Source organism: Poecilia reticulata, chromosome 8 (assembly GCF_904066995.2).
Source record: "Poecilia reticulata chromosome 8, P_reticulata-male-v2, whole genome shotgun sequence".
NCBI lineage: Eukaryota > Metazoa > Chordata > Actinopteri > Cyprinodontiformes > Poeciliidae > Poecilia > Poecilia reticulata.
The window spans coordinates 23,817,853-23,844,904 of record NC_088837.1 but is presented as its reverse complement, the minus strand read 5'-3'; the positions used below and the strand labels follow the sequence as shown (position 1 = coordinate 23,844,904).

Below are 27,052 nucleotides of genomic sequence, written 5' to 3'. Positions count from 1 at the left end.
ATATTTAATTATTCTATTCACTCTACTTTTATTTTTATTTTATTTTAATATTATTTTATTATTTTTTGAATAATCCAATCATTTTTTTATTTAAAAATATTTTCAATTTGGATTATTTATTTGAAGGTTCTTCACTGTAACACTTAACAGCTTATTAAAATCACAAAATTATTTTTATGCATTTTATTTTGAGAATTATGCAGCATACTTTTTATGTTAAGTATCTTAAAAGGTATTTATATATATATAAAAAAATTTAATTATATTTTTTATTTTCTTATTACTGCCTTTTTAGATTTATTTTTGTTGTGAACAATAGATTCAAATAGATTTATGGGTTAAAAATCTTACCTAAAGTAAAATATTCTGTGCAAAGCCCAAACTTCTAGCTTCTGTGAAGAACTATGCTCATAAGGATAAAATATAAAATTCCAATTTGTAACAAATTTAAAGCAAAAACACTGAAAATCAGAAGAGGAATATAAAACTAAAACCTTTTTTAGCTTAAAATAATAATTTCTACTTTCATTCTTTGCCATTTTCTATGCAAACAAAAAGAAAACTTTACCAAACGATTATTTTTGACAGTTAATTTTCTGCTATCTGGTCTAAAAGAAATAAAACTGATGAGTTGTGTGACCATGCTGTTGCAGTTTGTACCGGGCCGACCCAGCGCCACCTGGACCAGCTGCAACAACAACATCCTGATTACAGGTTGGAGCATCAATAATTCAGCACCAGGGCACTAACTGTCTACCGTAAAGTGGAGCCCAGACTTTGTTTTGACTCTGCATGCAGGTATGTATTATTCTGTTAGCTAAACCTGCAAATTCAAACTGTAGCATCGTCTCAACTGGATCAGATGCAAACGTTTCATCTGTTCCTTCACAGTAATAGTAAAACTTTATTTTAAATGAGATTTTGCGCAAGAAGCTGGACTGAAAGTACTTGACAGTTCAAACGTGACTGAATGTGACCAACATTTCTCCAAAGAGCAGCTGAGAGGCACAGGCAGTTGGTCTGATGTTAAAACGTTTTGATGATCTGAAACATTTTCTTAAAAGTGACCTATTGTTCTTCCTTGAACAGGTTAAGATAGGTCTACCAGGTACTATTTTTGCACAAAATCATTCTTAGATATTGAGATTTTAGCCTACTCAGTTCAGAACGAGTTGATTTATGATGTCTTGTCACTTTAAGTTGAAATAATCCGCTGCAGGCCACGCCTCTGCACTCTGTAAAGGGGTAAATACTCCGCTTGGGTTGCTAGGTGACGGACGGAAATCTGCTGCGGTTGCTAGGTAACGGGCAGTGCCTGCTGATTTGTGAGGTTACATCCTGGAAGGTTTTTGAAACGGCTCATTTTCCAGACACTAAAAAACATGAACTTATTCCCAAAAAAATGGCTGGGTACTTTCTTTTCCACCAAAATGGAAGCACAAAAACGGGCAAAATGGGAATTTTTCCACTTCAAGAGCTCTGTAAGTTGGTAAATGCTTTTCCTCAGCACTGAACTGTGTTGTCTGGGATGTACGCATGCTGCCATGCGGGGCAGCATGCGTACATCCCATCCCGTCCCACCAGGTAAAGCCGTGTTTCTACCTGTGGCAGGGCGATGGACAGCTGCCTCTGCAGGGACTCCTTCTCGTGGCCCAGCTCTCGCAGGCGAAGGTGCGCCGTCCCCAGGCTGTCCTGCGTCTCCCTCAGGCTCTCCAGCAGCCTCTCCCGCTCCGTCAGCATGTTCACCATCAGCGACTCCAAGTTACCAGAGCTTCCCCCTTCATCACTTCCTCCTCCTCCTCCTCCGCCTACTCCTCCACCGCCGCCGCCGCCGCCACTGCGAGGATCTCTGCTTCCGTAGCCTCCCATCCCGCCGGCGCCCCCCGCTGGAGAGGACGAGCCGCCGCTGCCGCCGCCGCCTCCACGGCCGTCCTCTGAGATGGTGGGCATCACCTCGCACATCATGGTGAGGCCTGAGGAGTTTTCACAGGAGGGACTAGGACGGCCTGCTGAGGAGCTTCTTCCTCGTCATGAAAAGTACGGCTGCTGGTTTTTGTAAGGAGGGATTCTGTCAGAGGAAGATGTGAGGAAGACGAGGTGGAACGGATTGAAGATGTGGATTAGGGATTGGGGAACAGGGTGGAGCGGGGAGCAGGGATGAGAGGGACAGATGTGGGTTTTTAGTGAGCGACCTCTGACCCCTCAGCTCCAAGGTTACTGGGCTGCCAGATGAACCTGAAAGGAGAAGAAATCACAAGGTCAGTTTTTTTAAACAACACAAACGAAGGGTGGACAATGAATTAATAACAATATATGTCGCAATAATCACTAGATCCATATAAATAATACGTCTCATTGTCTAATCAATATCACTGCAAAAACACAAAATCTCAGCAAGTTTGTCTAGTTTCTAGTGCAAATATATTTTACACTCTAAATGAGACAAAACCAACTTACAAGTAACGTTTCAGTAAAATATAGAAGCTTATACTAATAAATAACTAATTAAAGGTGATGAAAAAGTTATTTTTCCACTGGCAGATTATTTTACTTATAAAATGGGAGAAATGTCTTGTTATAATAATCTGCCAATGGAGCTAGTGTTTTCTGTGAAGCATATGACAGAAAGATAACAAATAAAACATCTTAAACTGAGTTGCTACCTCTTCCTGTTTACGTTGACGCTAACATTAGCAGCAGAGCACATGGATGGACGCTGCTGGAAATGATCAAGGATCAGTTCAATAGTTTCATTGGTTGTTTTTACGTGAAAAGACAATCAGAGCTGTCATTGGGTCTGACAGATAAGGAAAAAACTGCCACCGCTAAACCCTAAGATAGCGTTAGCATTGTTAGCTGTTAGCACAGCTTGCTAGTGCAACAGGATAGAAAAGCAGTTGTTTATAATTGTAACTGCTTCAAAAGTTAGTTAAAAAAAACAAACTTATCTAACTTTGTTTTTTATATAAAAAGAGGATGCTAACAAAAAAATTTTGAACTGGCATAGAGGCTGAGAGAAACACCTAAACGTGATTTTTTTAAGCTAATAGCTAGCACTGCAGCACAGCTAGCCACCACAGAAGGTTAGAAAAGTCTAAAAAAAACTAGACCAAGAATACTTGGTAATATTTGTGTGTTTTGCAGTGTAGTGACTGTCCCGGTATGCTAACTTCCTCCAATTACATAAAATGGAATGTTGACTAGAGTGGTCAATCCAGTTCATTTGTAAAAACTCTTAAATTACAAAACATTAATCCAACAATTACTCACCAATGATAACTTAAGTACCTCTACAGGTTGCAATAAAGAACATATTGTAGCAAGTAGTAGATTTGTTGTTATAGAACTGACAAAAAAAGAGCTGGTTCGAGCTAACATTAGCATAGTACGAAGGTTAGCAAAGTAACAGTTTATTAATTCATTTAAGACCAAAAACTTGACAATTAGTTTAATTGGCCTCTAAAAATTGCAGTCAGGAGCAATAGTTGTTGTTTATGTTTGTGTCTTTGTGACGCTGCGTGATAAACTGGCGACCTGTCAGTGATGTACCTCAACTTTGACCCAATGACCCCAGAAGATAGGCACCGTTTTTCTTAAAGATGCAGTAACTTTTATAAATATTTGTTAAAACTGTCACCATGTCGTGACAGTTTGTTTGAGACAGATAACCTGTGACAAGATTGATCTCCTCTGTCTGAAGTAACTCACCGCACCAACCAGAAACAACCAATCAGAGCCAGGAGGCGGGTCTTAGCGCTGTCAGTCAACCTTAAGTAATCATGCGCTGAAGGCAGAGAAATGTTTATCCACTGTCACCTAGCTTTAGCATATGCTAGCTGTGCGTGCTATAGATTTTGACAGACAGCGCTAAGACCCGCCTTCTGGCTCTGATTGGTTGTTTTTAGAGGAGTTGGATTTTGTCACCGTTTATCTACTGTACTGTCACCACATAGTGGCAGTTTCATCAAATATGTAAACATGTTTTATGTTTAAAAGTAACATACTGCATTGGATAAGTGGGTATAACCATCAGACTAACTTTTATTTGATCTTTCCTCTGATCCATCCATTACTCTCACACTAAAAAACAAAAACACTCCTTTCCCCCTCACTCTACTGACTCAACCACCGTGCGTGTCAGAGCGTCTATACCTCATAATGGTAATGATAAATGCGCATGATGAAATCATTCACGCAAAAGACAGAATAATAACTGTGTCAGGCCTGTGTAGGTTACGGTAGAAATATGCGGCGCAGCTGTTAACATTCATGTGGAGGGAATGGAAATGGGGTGTCATCATGAATGGTGTCACCGGCGGATTTATGTTCATATTTTTATTCTTTTGTTAACATTCAGCGGGCCTGTGGTGTTTGTGTTGCTGGGAGGGAGAATGAAACGCCGTCTTGGGGAGCAGACATCGTACATTTCCGTGCAAGGTAGCCTAACGCCGCTATCACATCATGGTGGGAGGTGCCAATCATCCTGTAAATGATGCAGGCCTAATTAACGAGATTACACCAGAAGATGTCACACCTCTGGATTAAAATCTGTGGCTGCGATTAACACAAGTGGCGCAAAACGGTTGCGCTTAATCCAATATTAAGGTGGATATTAACCATCAACACCCCAGTGCAGCTGCTGCTGCTGCTCCCCCTCCTCCTCATCCTCCTCATCCTCTCCTCTTCACCCCACCACCCATAAAAACAGCTGGAAACGCGCCGCTACAAATCCGAACAGCTGTTTGCGCGGCTTACCGTTTCCATGATCGACGGAGACGGGAAATAAAAGCGCATATCCGGCCGGTTCACTCCATCAGAGCATCCGAGGAGAGACGGGAGGCTGCAGGTTATCCCTGTTCCAGCCCGGTTACCAGCCTGGACCCGTCCCCTCCCTGCCTGAGCTGCTGGAGCGACGACGGCTCCGAACCGACGCTGCGTCAAGCCGCACGCAGGCGGCGCCGAAGCCACTTCCGGTACGGAGCATTTCCATTGTTTTACAGACAGATCTTCACATTTCTCAGTCAGGGGCAGTTGAGTTGGGTAGTAACTACTTACATTTACTCAGTTACATTGACTTGAGTATCTGTACGTAGAAATGGCAAATTAAGGTTAAAAAATGCTAAGTGAAAGTTGATTAAATAGCGCAAATGGACATATTCAGAATTAAAGAAATGCTGATAATAAACACCAGAGAGAGAAATTTAATGTGACTATTTCAGAGGTGAGTACTCAGGTAAGATCAGCACTACTTCAACATATTTTTACTCAAATAAAAAGTATGGGGTAGTAAAAATACTTCTAAAAGTACATTTTTTTCAAAAGTTACTCAAGTAAATATAACTAGTTGAGTAGAAGATAGCAGGAAAGAAAATCCTTAAACTGTTGTTTAAGGTTTAAAAATCATTAAATAGACTATAGCATGAAGAAATGTACTTTTTTTTTAAACATTTCTTTTTTAAAAAACAATTAAAACAAGAAATAATTAGTTTATTTGTTTTGTTTACCGTCTTTTGTCTGCTTGTTTTAAATAGCAACATAAAAAATTAAATATAAATTAAATATAAATAAAATGTTTTAAATGGAAAAATTAGAAGGTTTGGTTATCTATCTATCTATCTATCTATCTATCTATCTATCTATCTATCTATCTATCTATCTATCTATCTATCTATCTATCTATCTATCTATCTATCTATCTATCTATCTATCTATCTATCTATCTATCTATCTATCTATCTATCTATCTATCGTAATAAACAATAATTTTGAATAGTAAGCAGAATAAAAACTTTATTTTATTAGTTAATTAATTGCGTTTCCTGTTTCGTCCCTGTTTTTGTGCAACTTCACGGCTCCCGTCATCTTTCCTGCTTCTGGTGAAGATGCTGGATCTTAAAGGAACAAGCCTCCACCGAACCGACCGGGGAAACCCATCATCTGAAGTTTTACCTTCCACTAAACTGTAAGTTTCTGTCTCCAACTGCGGAGAATGAAATACTTGAGACGTTTCCGCTGCTTTTCTTGAGCCGCTGAGATTCAAAACTTCACAATTACATGGAATAATTGCGCCCTCTGCTGTTGAGTCTCGATAGTACAGGGAACTACACGTTTAAAGAATGTCTCATTTAGTTACTATCACTATTTGGAGTAATTCTCCAAGTAATGTAAATTTAGGGCAAAAAATCTTCGAAAAAACGTGAAAATTTGTAGTTTTAAAAGTAGAAAAAAGTAGAAAAAAAAAACAGAAATTTTGAGATTAACCTTAAAAACTTTGTAGAAAAAAAAGTCAGAAAATTCTGAGCTCCTGAGTTTGAAAATTTGCTGGAAAATGTTCATGAAAATTGAGATTAATCTCAGAAATTTTTAGATTAACTGGCAATTATTCAGAAATTTTTCTAGAAAATTGCTGAGAAAACTCACAAAAGGAAATTTCTGAGTTTGAAAAGTTTAACATTTGGAAAAAAATGTTCTGAAATTTCAAGATTAATCTCAGAAATTTTATAGAAAAAACTCAGAAATTGCTGAGGGAGAGAAATATTTGAGTTTGCAGAATTTAAAATATCTGAGAAATTAATCTCAGAAACTAATTTCAGAAAATTTAGCAATTCCCAGGGTTTTTTTCCCAAAAATGACTGAGATTAATCTCAAAATTTCCTTATTTTTACTAGCAAATTTTCAACTTTTCAAACTCAGAAATGTCCTTTTCTGAAATAGCTGAGATTAATCTTTTTGGCAGAAAGTTGCTCCTCTTTTACAACATGCCGTCGTTTTAACCCCAAACCCGTAGAACCTGTATCATTTGCCTCTGTCCTCGCACGCACAAGGGTTAACAAACTTAAACTTTAATCACGTTTATATTTTTCTAAGGTTTATTTTAAAGTCCTTCAGTTACGTATCAGTGTGAAGAAAAGTTATGAACAAACTCCATCATCATCGTTTTCTTTTTTCCTATTTTTTCTTCTTCATTTTATTCGTTTTCATGATCATCTTCATAATCATTTTCTCTTTCATCTTGATTGTTTTTATTATCATTAGTAAAAGCAGCATTATGATGTTCCCGACTACCGTCATCTTCCTCCTCATCCTCATTTTCTGTATTTTTCAGTTTGTTCACCTTTATCATCTTCATAATCCTCTGTATCATCACTGATCTTTCATCACTGATATCCTCTTTTCATCACTTTAGAAAATATTGACTTCAGCGTTGTTTTAATAAAACGAAGCGCTTAGTTAAAGTTTTCCATTAGAATATTTAGAACGTCTTTCTGTGTGTTTCTGCTTTGGGCAGCCGTAATGTTTTAAAGGTTTCTTAAGAACGATACATCTGACTTTAAGAAATGTCACCGACCTCGTGGCAGAGGGATCTTTCCTTAGACATCTATATTTATCAGGAGTGACGGCGGTTACTGACGAGCGGCAGCTGGACGGACACTGGGAAGGGAGGCGCCCTGGAAGGTCACCAAAGGTCAGCGGGTTAGAGGAATGCAGATAGGAATGTGGCAGCTTGGGTGCAAATACTTTAACGGGGCCAAGCAATAAAGATGGAACGAAATCACCTGGGAGAAGTGACAGAAACTGAGTTTACAAAGACAGATTGAACCTCCTAATAACACATTAACAACTATGTAAAGAAAACATTGTGTATAGAAAAAAAGGTAGAAAAAAATGGAGTAAAGTTTTGCCTAAAGACTAAGAAATTTATGAGATTATTCCCAGAAAGTTTCCAGGAATGATTGCAAATTTCTGAGTTGGAAAAGTCAAACATTCTTGAGAAAAAACTGAAAGTTGTTGTGCTTAATCTAAGAAATTTTCTAGAACGGCACATATATGAGTTTCAAGACATTCCAAATATTTGGTTAAATTTGTGGAAATTATGTAATCAGATCCATCCATCCATTTTCTTGCACCCTTTTTCCCTCAGTGGGGTCGGGAGGGTTGCTGGTGCCCATCTCCAGCCAACGTTTCGGGCGAGAGGCGGGGTCACCCTGGACAGGTCGCCAGTCTGTCGCAGGGCAACACAGAGACACACAGGACACACAACCATGCACACACACACTCACACCTAGGGGCAATTTGGAGAGGCCAATTAACCTGACAGTCATGTTTTTGGACTGTGGGAGGAAACCGGAGTACCCGGAGAAAACCCACGCACGCACAGGGAGAACATGCAAACTCCATGCAGAAAGACCCCAGGCCGGGAATCGAACCCAGAACCTTCTTGCTGCAAGGCAACAGCTCCACCAACTGTGCCACTGTGCAGTCATGTAATCAGATGAATTTAAATAAAATAAAAATGTAATCAGATGAATTTAAATAAAAATATGCAATTCCTACTATTTTCACGAATAATGCCAAGAAAATATATGAAAATAAGCAAAAATCATTATAAAATAACAAAGTAAGGAAGAAGAAACACTTTATGCACGAACAGTTCAAAGTGGTCTGATGGGTTATGCAGATTCCATAACTCAAGATTTTTCCGTTAAAATATTTGGTTGTTTTAATATATTACGTTCCTAAAATAATGGCCTCAGTCATATTTCCAACAATAAATCACCACCTCTTTCTTTCCAAGAGAAGTTTTAGGTACAAAAACAACCTTTTGGCCAAAAATTACTTTGGCTATTATTTTAGGAAGATGACGATCTTAAAAATGAACAAAAGTAACGTAACGTTTGCTTTATTATGCGTCAATATTATGAAATCATGATTGTTTTGTTTAAAACTTGCTTGTTAGTCAATTTACTGAGAAAAAAAACATTTAAATAATAATAAAAAAAATAAATCGCAAGTTTTCAATCGCGTTTCCGGTGTACACCGGAAGTAAACACAAACGACTCGAGGCGCTTCCTTGTTGCTGACAAAAGTGGATTATTTTCCCCCAGATTTACATTATCTGTTATTTCACTAAATATCAAAGGAAAAAATGCCTCGTAGAAACGAGATTCCGGAAGGCATCCGGTCGAAAGTTGTAGATATGCACAACGCCGGGATGGGATACAAACTGATTTCAAAGAGTCTGGAGCTGCATCACTCCACAGTTAGGAAGATTATCCATAAATGGATACGATTTAACACCGTGGCGACCCTGCCGCGGAGTGGGAGACCCACGAAGAAGCTTCCGAGCAGGACACGGACAGCTCAGCCGGAGGAGGTGAGCCGGGTTAACGGGAAGCTGCAGCTTTGTACCCGGCAAAGGGCATCAGTGGAGCAGGTTAAAGATGCTGAGGAGCTGGAAGGGCTCCGGGTTTCTGGGATGACGACGGGATCTTTAACATCACTGGTTTGGCGCGATTCGTTTTATTTATGAGTGTTTGTTTGTTTTCAGGAAGAACATGTTGCGTTTTACAGCATTAAAGCCAAAACTGACATTCTAATTCTAATTTCTTTATGCCATCCATCCATCCATCCAACCAACCAACCAAGAATCCATCCATCCATCCATCCATCCATCCATCCATCCATCCATCCATCCATCCATCCATCCATCCATCCATCCATCCCATTGATCCATCCATCCATTCATCCATCCATCGATCCATCCATCCACCCCATTGATCCGTCCATCCATCCATCCATCCATCCATCCATCCATCCATCCATCCATCCATCCATCCATCCATCCATCCATCCATCCCATTGATCCATCCATCCATCCATCCATCCATCCATCCATCCATCCATCCATCCATCCATCCATCCATCCATCCATCCATCCATCCATCCATCATCTTTTATCATCCTAGAATTCTGTTGCATTTGTGTCATTTTATGATTAAGGAAGCGTAAACGGATCATTGATTCAAAAGCTTAGCCTTTTAGCTCAGAACCTTCTTCAGCATCACAGCATGTCCTCGACTCTAGCATCACTGGTAAACTGACACTTGAGCCTTTCTGCTTCATGCAGAACTCAGCTGGTTCAAAGCTGATGGCCCAACTTCTGTTTCTTAATTTGGACATGATTCAGATTGTTTTTTTGTTTCTTAGGCTGGTCATGCTGGGCCTGCCAGTGATAGACGAGGGGATAAGGCACAGGTAAAACATTTATATATCATTAACATTTATCTTTACGCTTTTAAAAATCAGCTTCGTGTTTTACTTTTGTATGTTTGTTGTAAATTTCATCTAAAAATAACATACTTTCCTCCATTTTTAGGTTGATCTGCAGTCAGCTGGACCAGCACATCTTATTAAAGAAGATCCAGATAAGAAAATGGTAATAATAAAATAAAAAATAATAACAGTATTAATAAATTTACTCAGTATGGGTTGAGATTGTTAAAATAAAAGACACCATTCTGTTTGTCTTTTAAATCCTAGCGAGAGTTGAACAGTGAGTGTGAAGATGCTGACAATGCGGACTATTCATCTGATTCGGACGATGAAGACCCCATGGTGCTAAATGTTTTAATAAATCTAAGAGATATACTACTGGTAGAAACTGTAAAATATTAAGATTACCATTTTGTTCTCTGACTTTTAGCTCCGGGTCATGTTTCCCACAACAAACGGCACTGCAGAAGATCCAGACCACAAAACGGTAAAGTAGATTCAAGATGCTGATTTTTGACTTCAATGAGCTTCTTCCATTCTTTGGTCCTTCTTTTTTGCACAATCTTTGAAGTATTTGCGCCTCTCCTAGACAAATGTATTTTCTTTTATTGAATTGGCGTGTTTCCATTAAGCAAATTAATTTTCATAATTCCAGTTTCTGCAGTTATATGGCCAGTGGAATCCCAGCTTGAGATGCTGCTGCAACAAAAGATTAATTTATTTGAAGGTTTTGTTCACATCTTGACCAGCTTTGACCATAATTGTAAAGGACGGCATATTTAGAGTTTTTTTCTCCAAAGGGAATGACATGTTTTCTTGAACTGTATTTGTTTAATTCATCTTTTTAAGCCTCTATTTTTTCTATTTTACAGCGTAAAAATTTAGCTTCATGTGACGACACGCCAGAAGACGATCCCATGGTTTGTTTCTCCTACATGCATTTTCATTTGACATCGTCCCGTTTACCTTCTAATTTCCTCTCCTTAACATTTCAGGAGCAGATTTTTGACCCAAACTTTGACGATGAGAAGAAGATTTACGCCGGTTCTTCAGTCAGTGTGAGAGCGCTCCTCCTCCTCCTCCTGGCCTTCATCCTGAAGCACGACTTGTCAAAAGCAGCCACCAAAGACCTCCTGGCCCTCCTCAACCTCATGGTGCCTGGATGCATTCCCAGCTCTCTGCAGTTCATAAAGAAACATTTGACTGACATTGACAAGAAGACGGAGATCCACTTGTACTGTCCCAGGTGTGAAAACTACCTGGGTGTAGAGCCTGGGACCGAGTGCGGAGTGTGTCAGCAGCGCTTGAGCAAAAAGAGTCTGCTTGAAAAGGCAAACTACTTCCTGGTGTTGCCTCTAGAAAACCAACTGAGGAAGGTCCTGAAACGCCTTCACTCAAAGCTGGGGAAGCATTTTACGAAGGACGATTACGTTTCTGACGTCAACACCGGTGGTGAATATAAGCACAAAGAGCAGGAGGGCAGTATTACACTTACCTTCACATGTGACAGCTCTCCTCTTCTCAACTCATCCAAGTTTTCAGTCTGGCCCATCCTGTGCACGATCAACGAACTTCCGTATGTGGAGCGGTGTAGGAATGTCCTGCTGCACACGTTGTGGTTCGGCAAAGGAAAGCCGCTGCTTCAGTGTTTCTTTACGCCGTTCATTAACGAGCTTCATAAACTCTCTCACGAGGGCTTCACTTGGGAAGACGAGAGCGGGTTAGAGCTTAACACCAGCGTGTTGGCGAAAATCTGCGTGTGCGATTCAGTGGTGAGGTCAGCGGTGCAGAACTTTCAGCCGTTCAGTTCGGAGTTTGGCTGCGGGTTCTGCTACCATAAAGGAGAGCTGGTTCAGAAGGGCCGTGGTTACACCAGAGTCTATCCAGTTCAGGTGGACGGATGTGACCTGCGGCACATGGCTGAGACGGAGCAGCTGGCCATCGTAGTGATCGAGAATGGGTATCCACAAGGTCAAATGGGGGTCAAAGGTCACAGTCCGCTGCTTCTGCTGCCTTCGTTTGATGTCGTCAAGGGTTTTATCCCAGATTACATGCACTGTGTTTGTCTTGGAGTTGTTCCTGAGTTTGTCAATCTTTGGCTGGATCCTCTTTATGGCAGAAAGCGCTTCCACCTTTCACCTCAGAGTTTGAAGAACCTGGACAAAGCTTTGTCTGCCATCCAACCCCCAGATGAGATCAGACAAAGACCTCGGCGCCTCAGTGAGAGGATGCATTGGGAAGCATCCGAGTGGCGAGCGTTTGCTCTTCTCTACTCTCCTGTAATTCTGAGGAAGGTTTTACCAAACCTGTACTACAAACACTGGATGCTTCTCATCTCATCACTTCACATCCTCCTCTCCCAGTTTGCCACCCAGGAGGACATCAGCTGTGCGGAGCTGTGCCTGGTTCAGTTCGTCTCCCAGGTACCGTCTCTGTACGGACTTGAGCATTGCTCATTTAACTGCCACTTGCTGACACATCTGTCAGAAAATGCCCGTAACTGGGGACTACTGTGGGCCAACTCCGCCTTCGTCTTTAAGGGTGTGCACAGCCGACTCCTGCAGATGTACTCCAGGGCTCAGTCTGCGCCATCCAACATCTTCAAGCAGATAGTTTCCTATGATGAGATTATCATGAAAGGAATTGATGTTCTGAAGGATGCCGGTACAGAAATCACAGACCTGTTTTCTTCCATGACAAGCTGTGGTATCCTTACCAAGTCATCCAGCTGCATCAGTGAAGATGTGTTTACTTTGGGATGCGGCTCTCAGAGATCTCTAACTGTGAGAGAACTTGCTGCATTGCAGAGCAAAGATACACGACCCGTCACCGAATACGCATGTTTTGCCTACAGAGACATGCTGGTCACCACTTTGGACTACAGTGTCTCTTGCAAAAGGAACAACTCAGTCATAGAAACGACCAGCGGCTTTGTTCTTGTAGAGTCCGTGGTGGTTGACGAGAGGCATTGCAGCTGCGAGAGATCGTCCGATTGCTCCTGCAGAGAACTGGTTGCTTTCTGCAGAAAGTTGCTTCCCTCAAGCTCCCAACCAACAATCCAGAATGAGCAGATCAACAGAAACATTGCAGAGTTCCTCGTAAGAGTGAGGAGTTCAGATGAACTGTGTGCAGTGACATGTCAGGACATTGTTTCGAAATGTTTTGTGATGGAGCAGAAGGGTCGGCTATATGTCATGAGAATGCCAGTGCTTGGGACACTATAAGTCACATGTTGAAATATCATTAAGCACATTTTGTAATATGTATTTGTGGGCTGTTGCATGACATAAACATGTGTTGGTGTTGTGTCTTAAATGGAGCACTAGGTACTTATTGAAGCACACTTATTTTACACCAGGATCTTAACGTTGATCCTGCAGTGAATTTTACATAGGTCTATAAAATGTTTTATCATATGTAAAATTTAGTTTTTTTATTCTGGTTTGACGATGATCTAATTTCTGTTGTTTACAATCAGAAGACATTCCTGTACCATATGAATGTTTTTGATTTTTGTGCCTGGCGTTTTGTATTCGACATTCACACTTTTATTATGTGCATAAAAAACTTAATGTCATTGTACTATTTAGTTGTTGAGAGACATTCTCATATATTGACAGTACTTTGAATATTTATGACAAACATGGACTGAAATACATACATGCATATGAGCCTGCTATCATTGTGGTTTTGGGGTCTTTGTTTTGTACACCCAGTTGACTCGAAGTTGTCATCAGCTAGCTGTTGATTTGAGGTAAAATTAAATAATCTGGACATAGTTTTCTTTTACGTTTTGCAATAGACCTGTACAATTCACAGCAGAACAGCCTGATAAAACCAGACAGTTGGTTCGGTGTAATTAGATTTAAAAGCATTACCTTAACTTCTCCAAATCTCCTTCTTGTCATTTTTCCAAAGATACTGGCTTGTTCATGTAGCAGCTACAACTATCAGAAAATGATAACATTGACTTGGTCAGTACCTTTCAGTCCATGAAGATAAAAAAATGGTTTCCCAGAGAACAGTGACACTGGTATTCCCACAGTTCCCAGTTAGGCCAGACTTGAGTCACGGTGGCAAAGTGGTGATGTATTTTCAAAGGTTCAAGAAACCATTTTGAATGGATTTGGACCAGGGGGAGTGATCCGAAGCAACAGAAGACATGGTGTATGCACAACCCTTTGAAATTATCTTAGAATCTGCAGCTGTTTAATAAAAGCTCCAAAAGATTTCCCAATCTTCCATCTTGCCTCCTGTTGGTGTCGGTGCCAGCAAAGCGACACGAAACCACAGCTACGCTTCATAAAAGATTCCCAAGACTTCTTTAACTTACTCATTCAGATATGAGCCAATTTTAGCTTGTGTTTGTGCTTGTGGGTCAGCAGAGGTTTTATACTTGTCAAAGGTGTTTGACCGGCTGTGTCTTCAGGAATCCGGTGATAATTTTCTCTTTCTGCTACTTCTACTTCCAGTATGCATCCAACTGTATCTCTAGGAAGTTTTAGGGTCTTTCCAATATTTTATATGCTTTTCTTTGTACAAGATTCTTCTCTCAACTATTTGGATTATAGTAGCAACATGTCATAAAAAGTTATGATTAACACATTCTATCTCAAGTGCATCTAATGCATCTGACAAAGCTCTTGACAGGTTACATCAGGTGTGCCTGAGACCGTATTAGATTTGCAAATATCTTCTCCAGTTATTTTGTGCGTGGATTAATGAAAGACTTTGAGATGATGGAGGAGCTGGCAGCGCTACGGCCAATGAAGGGCACTAGAACAGGGAGTGGTTTGTTCAGAGGTAAATGTACCTGTACAGGTAAACTGGTGCCTCTACAGGTACATTTACTGGTAAACTGGTGAATTTACCTCTGGTAAAAGTACCAGAGGTTCAAACTGGGAGGTGTTACAACAAATTTTTGTACAAATTTGACCAGGGAATTGCTGAAATTAACCAAGAACACATATTTTTGCATATCATGTCGTGGTGGTAATAGTTTGTCCTGTAATCAGTGACCTAATCCGTCTGCCTCCGATGTGTCATCAATAGTTAGGAGGCTGTAAACAATGGATGGATACATATTCTGTAAATTGTTTATTGAAAACACCCAAACCATTTCGAAATGTAAACTTAAGTGAAGCTGTTTTACCAGATGGCTTTAACATACCCTGTCACCTTTATTAAAGAATAGGGCAAAATTGGGTTTAAAACAAGAATATATTTACAGTTCTTCACTGAAAACATTGTAAACATCATTAAAGTTAAATTGAAGTTAATATAAAGTACACAAATGTTTCACAATACACTAAAAATGCAACATAATTTTGATATTTAAGAAGCATACAACCACACAACATCTTACTGTAACAAGATCAAAACTGAAATAGCTTAACACCGTCAGTTAGTGTTTTCTTTTTGTTGTTGTTTTTACATATAAAACCGCAAACAGAAGAACAAGATGATCCCAGGTCAAAACAACCACAATGAAATTCACACAGATTTCATTTTAACAGGAACATTAGTTATAAAAAGGGCAGCCATCAAATGTTCGTAAAAATAATAAAAAAAACATCACAAATGTAATGAACAAGGTAACGTGGAGTTAAAAGCAGCATCTGATTGATAAAAGTACAATAAAAACAAAGATTGAAGTATGTAAACATTAAAACACTGGAATATGATATCATGATATATTTTACTATCTTTTTACAAGTTCCTTAAGAAAAGGAAAACTGAAACATGCACCATACTTACATAGGTACATACATATGGTACAGTGATCATTTAACACTTGTGAGAGAGTGAGCAACGGGTGCCTGTCTCTCTTTGAAAGCAGCAAGGTGATCAATAATCGTCCTATTGATGAGACACTCCAGGCTTGGTGCAAGTCAAAGGACCGTCTTTATTCTTTGAGAAATCTCTCAGCTTCAGCTGCCGACATGAAAAGTTAGTGAGGATGTTGAAAATCTCAGAGATTGTTTCTTTGTAGAACTGGATCCAAAGCAGCACCTCTTGAATTCATGTCCTAAGTCAGTGTTTCTCAACCCTGGTCCTCAGCGCCCCCCAGTCCTGCATGTCTTAGGTATTTCCCTTCTGCCACACACCTGAATTGTATCTCTGGGTGATTAACAGGCTCCTGCAGCACTTGATGGTCATGCAATCATTTCAATCAGCTGTTCTGGAATAGAGGCTCATCTAAAACATGCAGAGCAAGGGGGCGTGAGGACCAGGGTTGAGGATCACTGTCCTAAGTGTTTCTGTCCAAACAAGACTGCTAGTGGTCAGACAAAAAGAAGCGTCTTTGGTATTAACCAGAATTGTGGTATACATCTAGTCAAAAAGCCTGTTTTTCCTCCTGCTGCTGTTGTGATGAGAACCTGAGGGCAGACAACACAAAAACACTGTTACTTCATGCATTTATTTTAGGATGGCAGTACTGACAAAAACAAACCGAACTTGATCTTACCTTAATGACGCCAGATGGCTTGAGAAGCTCTGAAGGGTACGTTTGATCAAGACTACATCAGTGTCTTTCTGTATCTCCCGGCAGAGCATGCTGATGGGAGCTGGGATTTTATGAAACAGCCAGAGAATAAACTGGAAGGCATCATCCTCACAAAGCCAGACGTGTCATTTTAGTTCTCTTTAAGTCCATCCAATGAGTGAATTCCCTTTCTGCAAGGATGTCAATAGAAATGCTGGTACGTTTGAGTGATCCGGGGAAAACAATGGCCATTCCTCAGGTAAGAAATCTCACTGTTGGTGTGTTAGAAGTGGTTTGCAGCATAATCAGCTTAGATCTTGTTCATAGCAGTGTATGCCACTCTCACTCCACACCATTGGGTGTTCAGTCGTTTAACTCATACTCTGCCTTATATTTATCTGAGATTGGGTCACTGAGGTTCCGGTGCTGCTCTCAAACTCATTCTGGAGTATCCCAAGGGGTTCCCAGGTCAAAAGGGACATACGGACCCTCAACCAAACTCTTGTTCTGCCCTGCAGCTTCCTCCTAGTAGGACATGTCCAGAAAAACCTCCAAATGGAGTCAATTCAGATGTACTCCAACCAAACAGGAGCAGGGCTCTTCTCCAAATTCAATTATGATACATATTCTGGATCTCTGTGACAGACTGGAGCAGTACCAGTATGTCTAAGTCTATCTCTTGCTCCATCCTATCATTACTTGTCAACAAGACCTTAACATGGCTGAACTTCTCTCCTTGAGGTAGACTCCGCCCCAACGCGGTAGGAGTGCTCAATCTTCTTCCAGTTGAGAACTATGCACTCAGACTTAGTTCAGCTGACTGCCTTTCTGACCACTTTACACTTGACACCAAACTGGAGGTCAAACTCTTTGACTTCAAGGTGAGCGTCAATATTTCTCAGCACATACAAGATCCTGGCGGTCTCATTAGCTTGGATAGCTACAAACCAACTTTCTGACATCCGGTAGCATCCGCTCTTAGCAGCTTGTGCTGAACATCTTTTGTCACTCCTTGAAAACACTCATTGTTTTCAGCTCATCAAAGACCTCATCCAAGGATACGAATAAGTCAACAAAGTCTGCAGGGTTGTTTGAACCAACAAGTCGCACAAAGGTTTTTACTGATCTCACTCTTGCGATGGTTAAACTTTCATCACAACTGGGTGGCAACAATCACCGGATCAGACACTATAGACTTCAGCATACTGTCTATAAAGGTACTGGACGACTTAAGTTCCTTGACCTTTTCAGACAGGTGTTGCATATCGTTGCTTCAATGCCATCAGGGTGAGCAGCGTAAGGTGCCAGTTAGCTTTTCCACACAGTCTCTCAGTAAGAAACCTTGGTTATGTACCTTTGGTGGAAACTGATTTAATGTTCAAATTTGATCTTTGGTCCTGATTCTTTAGATATTTTTTCTTCACAAATACAGTGATTGAATGGAAAACGTTTCAGTGACAGAACTGATTACACTTACTAGAGCCGTGTTATGAGTATGCTGAAGGCACAGAATCCATAAAATTCATTATAATGCTATTTCTAAGAAGTTTTCCATGAACAGTCAGTAGAAGGAGCCTGGAGACCAGGACAGCACTCCGGGAATTGGTGCCTTCTGCTGATTGGCCAATGGAACAGAGGCAGATAAAACGCCTTAGAAAGGTCAAAGCCATGTACTGAAATGTACTTCTTTCTGGTAGAGCATCTTGAACTCACCATGTCAACAAGCCAACACTGCTAAAAATGCAGGATGGTTGAATTTACTAAATACTTAATCATGTCACAGAAAATAAGCTTATCACACAACTCCTGTGTGAACGTGAAGACACAACAAACTGCATGACAAGACAAAAGAACATTTATAACACTGGCATTCTTATGACATATAGCCGACCCTTCTGCTCCATCACAAAACATTTCGAAACAATGTCCTGACATGTCACTGCACACAGTTCATCTGAACTCCTCACTCTTACGAGGAACTCTGCAATGTTTCTGTTGATCTGCTCATTCTGGATTGTTGGTTGGGAGTTTGAGGGAAGCAACTTTCTGCAGAAAGCAACCAGTTCTCTGCAGGAGCAATCGGACGATCTCTCGCAGCTGCAATGCCTCTCGTCAACCACCACGGACTCTACAAGAACAAAGCCGCTGGTCGTTTCTATGACTGAGTTGTTCCTTTTGCAAGAGATGCTGTAGTCCAAAGTGGTGACCAGCATGTCTCTGTAGACAAAACATGCGTATTCGGTAACGGGTCGTGTATCTTTGCTCTGCAATGCAGCAAGTTCTCTCACAGTTAGAGATCTCTGAGAGCCGCATCCCAAAGTAAACACATCTTCACTGATGCAGCTGGATGACTTGGTAAGAATACCACAGCTTGTCATGGAAGAAAACAGGTCTGTGATTTCTGTACCGGCATCCTTCAGAACATCGCTTCCTTTCATGATAATCTCATCATAGGAAACTATCTGCTTGAAGATGTTGGATGGCGCAGACTGAGCCCTGGAGTACATCTGCAGGAGTCGGCTGTGCACACCCTGAAAGACGAAGGCGGAGTTGGCCCACAGTAGTCCCCAGTTACGGGCACAGTCCGTGAGATGCATCAGCAAGTGGCAGTTAAATGAGCAATGCTCAAGTCCGTACAGAGACGGTACCTGGGAGACGAACTGAACAAGGCACAGCTCCGCACAGCTGATGTCCTCCTGGGTGGCAAACTGGGAGAGGAGGATGTGAAGTGATGAGATGAGAAGCATCCAGTGTTTGTAGTACAGGTTTGGTAAAACCTTCCTCAGAATTACAGGAGAGTAGAGAAGAGCAAACGCTCGCCACTCGGATGCCTCCCAATGCATCCTCTCACTGAGGCGTCGAGGTCTTTGTCTGATCTCATCTGGGGGTTGGATGGCAGACAAAGCTTTGTCCAGGTTCTTCAAAGTCTGAGGTGAAAGGTGGAAGCGCTTTCTGCCATAAAGAGGATCCAACCAAAGATTGACAAACTCAGGAACAACTCCAAGACAAACACAGTGCATGTAATCTGGGATAAAACCCTTGACGACATCAAACGAAGGCAGCAGAAGCAGCGGACTGTGACCTTTAACACCCATTTGACCTTGTGGATACCCATTCTCGATCACTACGATAGCCAGCTGCTCCGTCTCAGCCATGTGCCGCAGGTCACATCCGTCCACCTGAACCGGATAGACTCTGGTGTAACCACGGCCCTTCTGAACCAGCTCTCCTTTGTGGTAGCAGAACCCGCAACCAAACTCCGAACTGAACGGCTGAAAGTTCTGCACCGCTGACCTCACCACTGAATCGCACACGCAGATTTTCGCCAACACGCTGGTGTTAAGCTCTAACCCGCTCTCGTCTTCCCAAGTGAAGCCCTCGTGAGAGAGTTTATGAAGCTCGTTAATGAACGGCGTAAAGAAACATTGAAGCAGCGGCTTTCCTTTGCCGAACCACAACGTGTGCAGCAGGACATTCTTACACCGTTCCACATACGGAAGTTCGTTGATCGTGCACAGGATGGGCCAGACTGAAAACTTGGATGAGTTGAGAAGAGGAGAGCTGTCACATGTGAAGGTAAGTGTAATACTGCCCTCCTGCTCTTTGTGCTTATATTCACCACCGGTGTTGACGTCAGAAACGTAATCGTCCTTCGTAAAATGCTTCCCCAGCTTTGAGTGAAGGCGTTTCAGGACCTTCCTCAGTTGGTTTTCTAGAGGCAACACCAGGAAGTAGTTTGCCTTTTCAAGCAGACTCTTTTTGCTCAAGCGCTGCTGACACACTCCGCACTCGGTCCCAGGCTCTACACCCAGGTAGTTTTCACACCTGGGACAGTACAAGTGGATCTCCGTCTTCTTGTCAATGTCAGTCAAATGTTTCTTTATGAACTGCAGAGAGCTGGGAATGCATCCAGGCACCATGAGGTTGAGGAGGGCCAGGAGGTCTTTGGTGGCTGCTTTTGACAAGTCGTGCTTCAGGATGAAGGCCAGGAGGAGGAGGAGGAGCGCTCTCACACTGACTGAAGAACCGGCGTAAATCTTCTTCTCATCGTCAAAGTTTGAGTCAAAAATCTGCTCCTGAAATGTTAAGGAGAGGAAATTAGAAGGTAAACGGGACGATGTCAAATGAAAATGCATATAGGAGAAACAAACCATGGGATCGTCTTCTGGCGTGTCGTCACATGAAGCTAAATTTTTACGCTGTAAAATAGAAAAAATGGACATAAAAAGGCAGCAGTTCTAATTGGAACAAGAAATCATTATACAAAGACCTAATAAAACACTGACAAGGTCCTATAATTATTTAAATCTTATGTCAAAAGAGCAACAGTTTCTACATTAAAGACAATTTTTGTCAATCTGGGAAACAATCCACTGTTTGACAGGTTATTTGCATCTTGAAGACAAGTAAGGAGATACTTTAACAACTTTTTAAATGTTTCCTCAACATCTTTGTTGGGCCTTTTAGTTTATATCGGGTACATGTGTTTCCATGTCTGACATTTGGAAACCCGAACCAACAGGTTGTAATTCACCACAGCGACGAATGACCATTTGTCACCAAAAGTGTAACACGAAACACTCCGGTTCAGTCAGTATTCAGGCAGATGTCACTACAATTTCTCTTTCTCTGAGTCACCAAACTATTTTATGATTGTGTAGGTCTCACATTTCTCCACATAATCAGTCAATTTTAGACTTAAAAGTATTTAACTGCCATATGATAATGTAGCTTAAAAGAGTTAAATACTTTCCTTCATTTAGCTCAGACACAAAGAAAAGAAACGCTTTCAGATAGTATCAGTAAAATAAAGAATTTTCTTACCTGATTGAGCTAGCAGTCGCATGTCTCTGTTCTCTCCCTGCATAAGCTACGTGTCCTAGCAGTGACCTCATCTTTCTTTCCCTCAAATATAAAATCCCACTTGGTTTTTTTATTCTTGGGCAAAAAGTGAATCAAACTGATGAAAAATGACGAGACTCCTCCTCCCTATCTGTGATTCCTTCCTCAGACCTCAGTCTGACTATCGGGATACAGATAAAATCAGACAGAAAACACCTAATTGTTGCTAAACGTCACTCAACAACAACCTCACGTAGAATCTGTGGCGTGTTTTTGTTTTGAAGATCATTTTTATTCCCTGGATCACGGTGCACTGTAAAAACACAAAACCTTACTGAAGTATTTTTGGTCTAGTTTCTAGTGCCAATATCTAAGTACACTTGAAATTATACAAAACTAACTTATAAGTAATATTTAGCAAGATGTAGAAACTTGTTTTATGTCAATAATTCCTTTATATCGATAAAGAAATAATAGCTCCATTGGCAGATTATTAAACTTATCACAAAACATTTGAAACTTTTTCATTAATTTTAAGGAATTATTTACTTAGCTCCAGTATCTTGCTGAGAAGTTACATGTTAGTCAGTTTTGTCTTATTTTGAAAGTACTAAGATATTTACACAAAAAATTAGGCCAGAAATAACTGGTAATATTTCGTGTTTGACTTTCTTTCCCCCATGTCCGTACCTTTTCATGTTGTGGATGTTCTTCTGTCCCTTCTCTCGCTCTTCCAAAAAGATAACTGGCCTAAATGTCAGAAAGAAGAAACGTCGCGATGATCTCAATGCGGTCATCTCTGTAAATCTGTCATAAATATACACTTCATACCAGCGGATCTTCTTCGTCTGTATCCGACGGTTCTGTGTCGCCGTCTTCTTCAACAGTGCTTTCATCCTTCTGGGTCTTAAAAACAAACAAAATGTTGGATTTTTTTTCCATATTTTCTTTCACAAAATTAAAAAATAAACTTTTTAAAATGTAAAACAGCCAGAAACTCAACATTAAATCCAAATTTAGAGATTTGGAGTCAGAAGAGTTAGAATCTGGATTCTGAATTGAATCTGGATGATTTTGTAATTATTATTACTAACATTATATTAATGATAATTAATTGTTACCTCATCTGGATCGTCTGTGTCACAAGCTCGTCCAGGATGATCAACCTGAGAGACAGCAGAACGTTGTGATTTAACATGAGAATAAACTTCCAGAACACTGCAAAACTGCGGAAACACTGATTTCCTTTAAATCAGAGCTAAAAACCCAAAAGTTTACCTTATTCTTAACCATAATAAATTTAATATTGAACAACATATTTGATGTGTATTGATGATTTTGATGTTGGAAATCAACAAAATCTAAATTGGTGACTGCACATTGTTTTGTTACTTTTGTTTTTGTGTTTTTATGATGTAAAGCACAGAATGTGCCATTTTTACAAAATCTTATTAGTCATCAGAAATAATAAATATTGCCTAATTACAAATCAAACAAAAGCTAAAAGTTGCCAAGCATTTGTATTCAGACCCGAGTCGCCATTTTGTAAAACCACCTTTTGTCGTCACCTTTGCACAAACAAGGACTAAAGTTTTTGCCTTTTCTTCTTTCCAAAACAATTTGTAAAAAGTGGTTTTCAATTTTTACCAGATGATTTATGTCTGGCCTTTGACTAGGCCATTTTAAATAAGAATGATTAGATCTAAATCCTTCTATTGTAGCTGTTAGCTGTGCTTAGCTTCGTTTTCCTGCTACTTTTGTCGAGTCAAACTGGATTTTTTAACCCAATTTCCCATAAATTACTTCGTTCTGATCAGCTTTTCTGTCCCAACTGAAACATCAAACCATAAATGAGGCGGCCATCATGTTTTATGGTGAGCATTGTCTGTTAGCTGTCAGTCCTATGAAGTGGTTTTCATCTTCTCATCCACTGATGTGAGCAGCTGTTCTTTCTTCCCACCGCCAGAGTTACCTCAGGCCTCTTGGTTGCTCCTCTCATGTCCAGGTTGATCTGCAGTCGGTTCGTCCTCTCAGAGATCTGTGACATGTTCAAAGTTTAAACTCCTCCACATCTTCCTCCCTAACCTCTCTGATGCGTTTGTTCTCTCAAAAGCACAGCTGCATTTCACTGAGATTAAACTACACACAGGTGGGACTCCTGCTGCAGCAAAAAGGGGCTGAATACAAATGCACGCCACACTTTTTAGATTTTTATTTCGTAAAAACCACGTCTCATTTTTCCGTTACGTCACAATGATGCACCAGTTTGTGTCCCAGTAACAACACACTGAAGCTCGTGGTTCCAAACACAAACAGAAATGCGGGAAAACAACGGCTTTGAATGTTTTGTGATTATTTACATAAATGTATTTTACCCTTTCCTGGTCCTCTGCTTCCCCTGTTGATCTGGCAAACAGGAAACTGGACTAAAAGTCAGAGAGAAGACATCCTATAAGAACCGAGAAGCAATGGGTTGAATGTCTGTAACAAATCCGTTTTGATTTAGTTTTCACACCATCGGATCTTCGTCGGAGTCGGACCGTCCCGTGTTGTCGCCCTCTTCACAGCTGCTGTTCAAGTCTCTCTGGGGTTTAAAAGGAAAACACAGTAACTAATCTTCCTTTTTAAACTTTAATAAGGTGCTTATAAACATATTTTACCATTTCTTTATCTCCGCCGAGGAGAGTTGGTCCGGATGACTCCAGCTCTTCCTTTGAAGGTTTGGATTCAGTGGAGTTGGAGTCGGTGTTTCCGGCTGCAAGCAGCACCTTGCTGAGGAGATCCGGCTGCGTTTCAACATGGCAACAGAACGAATTACTCTCAACTCTCAAGCAAACCAAATTTTTTCATGCGCATGTTTTGACTTTACCTTATCAGGGTCGCCATCTTTTTCACTAGCAGGTCCAGCAGGATCAGCCTGAGGGACGAAAAGACCGAATCACAAGTTATTTCTGATGCATTTTCTACTGGAAGGTTTATTTAACTGTAGCTTTAATATCTCACATAAAAAAACAGGAGAAAATTGTTAATTAAATCAGAACACATTTCTTTAATGGAGGAAATCATCCAAAATATTAACAAAATATTTTGTTAATATTTTATTGGTGTGCTAACATAATCCACTAATTATGGAAGAAAATTAGGGCCACTGAAAACAATAAATTCTTTCACAAAAAATGTCAGAATTTTGCGTAAAAAAGGTCAGAATTCTGATCAAAGAATTAAAATTTTCTCTCAAAATTCTAAAAACAAAACTGGTCAAAATTTTGACTGTTTTTCTGAGAGAAAAAGTCTCACAAAAAGTCTAAATTTTGACAGAAAGAAGTCAGACTTAAATATTTTTTAAAAAGAGAATTTAAATTGTTTTCCGAGTTTAGTTTGAAACAAAAGGGAGAATGTGAAAATGCCTTTCTAGTTAAGCACAGCAGAGGATCTGTGATCCTGTGGGCCTTCAACTTGTTAAGAGTTTGAAATACGGAGATTTTTAAAATAAAAAATGTGGTTGCTTCTGTCAAAATCACCAGAATTCAATCACTGGGTCTTTCATTGTGTGATTAAATCAACGGTTCAACACAAAATAATCCAACCACTAATTCATCTCTAAAAGGTTTCTGCTCATATTTTCAACTATGGTTGGTGCTGTGTAAATTATTTTGAGCAAAGATATCTGCCTGCTGCTTGAAAAACAATAAACACTAACCTAGAAGGCAAGAAATCATAACAAGAAGTCACAATATTATATAAAGGAGCAGAAAATGTAATAAGAGTTTCTGTTATTCCCCTTTGTTTTGCAGTCAGAGTGAATAAAAATATCCAGTTTTCTGTGTGAATCCTTCTGCTCACCTCATCCACGATTTCCCAGTTTGTCCTCTCTTCATACTTTCTTTTCCGCGACAGCGTGGCTACCGTATTGAACCGTTTCCATTTGATCACAATGTTTCTAACTGTGGAATGAGGGATCTGTAAAGTCTTTGAAATTAATTTATAGCCCTTCCCGGCGTTGTGCAGCGCAACTATTTCCAACCTGACACGGACCGGAATCTCGTTCCCGCGAGGCATTTCCCTTAAATGTAGTTAAAAAAAAATTAAAAATCAGCTATTATTTAAATTAACCATTTTTATTTTACTGTTTTTGTTAGCAAAACGAAGCGCTATGGTCCGTTTGTTTGTTTTTTCTTAACTTCCGGTCTAGAACGGAAGTGCGAATTTACACCGTTTATTACGCCAGGTTTTTTAATAATTTTTTTTTTGTACACATAAAACCTTTCAAATCAAGTTTATTTTCTAAAATTAAACTAGAAGTAAAAATAAACATATATATACATAAAAAAAGAGAAACCCCGGTGGTGCGTTCAAGTTCCCTCTGATAGCGGAACTCCAAGCAGGAATGACGTCACACCCGAGTCGAACGCTTCCCACAAACAAGCAGGAAATATTGTTAATGTACCCGTTATAGGGCAAACCAAGACAAGCATCACAATTCCCACTTTTTCTCAAAAGTGTCACTTTAAGAGGAAAACTGACTTTTCGGATTTAAATAATTTTTTTTGTACGTGGCCGTTTTCTGCAATTAAAGACATTATCCTGAGATTAAAGTCTGATCTATTTGTTTTGTCATAATCCTCTTCCATTTATTCCTACGGTTTTTATGAACAGCGCCCATATTCAACTTGAACATTTAAGAGGACTTTTCAGGCAAAATTTTAAATCTTGTACCCAAATTCTGGTTAAACATTAAATATGGCAGCAATTTGACATGTAAAAGCAGGATTATTATTGGAAGGTTCCAGGTGGGTTATTTGCAGATTTTACTGAACAGAAAGACGGATGGATGGATGGATAGTTTTTCAAATATTTGTTTCTAGGAAGAAGTAAATGAATGGTTGCTGGGAAGACGTAGCTGGATGACAGATGTGGATGAATGGATGACGGACGATCGCTATTATTTACTGTCCTTCCTGCAAAACATCTCAAAATTAACCCATTTCATAGTGAAGAAATATGAAATATCCAACCTTTAATCTGTGTTGAGCAAAATCACAAGCTAATTTTTGGCCTAAGGGGCGTAAAATGTGTGGGAAAGCCCCGACTAGACAGAGATGAACACCGAGAGCCTCTTTAACCGCAGTGATTTCCTTTGTCTGGAAGATCAGAGCAGCTAAAATAAAAGCTCCACTTTCCCCTTGAATCCTCCTCACCTCATCCAGCTTTTCTTTCCGTTTCCTTCTAGGATTCCCCTTCGAGGGTCTCCCACTGCGTGGCAGCGTGGCCACGGTGTTAAACCGTTTCCACTTAACGATAATGCTCCTCACCGTGGAAGGAGGAATCTCTAAAGTCTTTGAAATGAACTTGTAGCCCTTCCCAGCTTTGTGCAGATCGACAGCTGTCGACCTGATGCCTTCAGGGATTTCGCTTCCACGGGGCATTTTTTCCAGATAACTGGTAAAAATCCACGATTGTTTTCAGCTGCAACTTCCCCCCCTTTTTTTTTTTTTATTTACTTCTGCTAGCAACAAGGAAGCGCTCTGTTGGATCTGATGCTTCCACTTCCTGTCTGCCCGGGAAGTGCGATTTTCCTTTTTTTCCCCCCCAGGATATTAAAACGAAATTATTCGCTAAATATCCGTTTTTAATATCCTAAAATGAAACGTAAAAGCTGGAATATTAAAT

General features: G+C 40.2%; 3 protein-coding genes across 7 annotated transcripts in view; 1 reads left to right on the top strand and 2 right to left on the bottom strand.

The window, feature by feature from the left end:
* The window catches only part of ppfia3 (PTPRF interacting protein alpha 3), a 42,934-nt gene extending 38,053 nt beyond the window's left edge, over nt 1-4,881 (bottom strand). For both annotated transcript variants that reach the window (XM_008416424.3, XM_017306311.2), the window contains exons 1-2: nt 4,756-4,881; nt 1,603-2,235 (exon numbers count right to left, since the gene is read on the bottom strand). In XM_008416424.3, coding sequence (XP_008414646.2) covers nt 1,603-1,965 — 363 coding nt within the window. In that variant the 5' untranslated portion in view covers nt 1,966-2,235; nt 4,756-4,881. The remainder of the gene's footprint in view (nt 1-1,602; nt 2,236-4,755) is intronic.
* LOC103468985 (uncharacterized) lies at nt 4,882-13,832 on the top strand. Of its 3 annotated transcripts, XM_081610283.1 has the most exons (8): nt 4,882-4,973; nt 5,883-5,962; nt 9,988-10,035; nt 10,157-10,216; nt 10,321-10,395; nt 10,484-10,540; nt 10,926-10,973; nt 11,049-13,832. In XM_081610283.1, exons 4-8 carry the CDS (start codon nt 10,214-10,216, stop codon nt 13,275-13,277), a joined length of 2,412 nt encoding a protein of 803 aa, XP_081466409.1. In that variant the 5' UTR covers nt 4,882-4,973; nt 5,883-5,962; nt 9,988-10,035; nt 10,157-10,213; the 3' UTR covers nt 13,278-13,832. The 3 variants fall into 3 exon arrangements, with proteins under 3 accessions (XP_081466409.1, XP_008414645.3, XP_017161920.2); XM_008416423.3 differs by lacking the exons at nt 4,882-4,973; nt 5,883-5,962 and adding an exon at nt 8,802-9,283; XM_017306431.2 differs by lacking the exons at nt 4,882-4,973; nt 5,883-5,962 and adding an exon at nt 8,803-9,154.
* A 1,303-nt stretch (nt 13,833-15,135) lies between these two features.
* LOC103468983 (uncharacterized) lies at nt 15,136-26,946 on the bottom strand. 2 transcript variants are annotated; one of them, XM_017306380.2, is made up of 11 exons: nt 26,581-26,946; nt 24,252-24,299; nt 24,043-24,168; nt 23,898-23,966; nt 23,758-23,808; nt 22,504-22,548; nt 22,214-22,288; nt 22,073-22,132; nt 20,692-20,739; nt 16,523-20,616; nt 15,136-16,433 (listed from the first exon to the last, which is right to left on the bottom strand). In XM_017306380.2, the coding sequence occupies exons 1-10, from the start codon at nt 26,806-26,808 to the stop codon at nt 18,397-18,399; spliced, it is 2,970 nt and encodes a 989-aa protein (XP_017161869.2). In that variant the 5' UTR covers nt 26,809-26,946; the 3' UTR covers nt 15,136-16,433; nt 16,523-18,396. The 2 variants fall into 2 exon arrangements, with proteins under 2 accessions (XP_017161869.2, XP_017161870.2); XM_017306381.2 differs by lacking the exon at nt 26,581-26,946 and adding an exon at nt 25,226-25,587.
* Nucleotides 26,947-27,052: the final 106 nt, after the last annotated feature.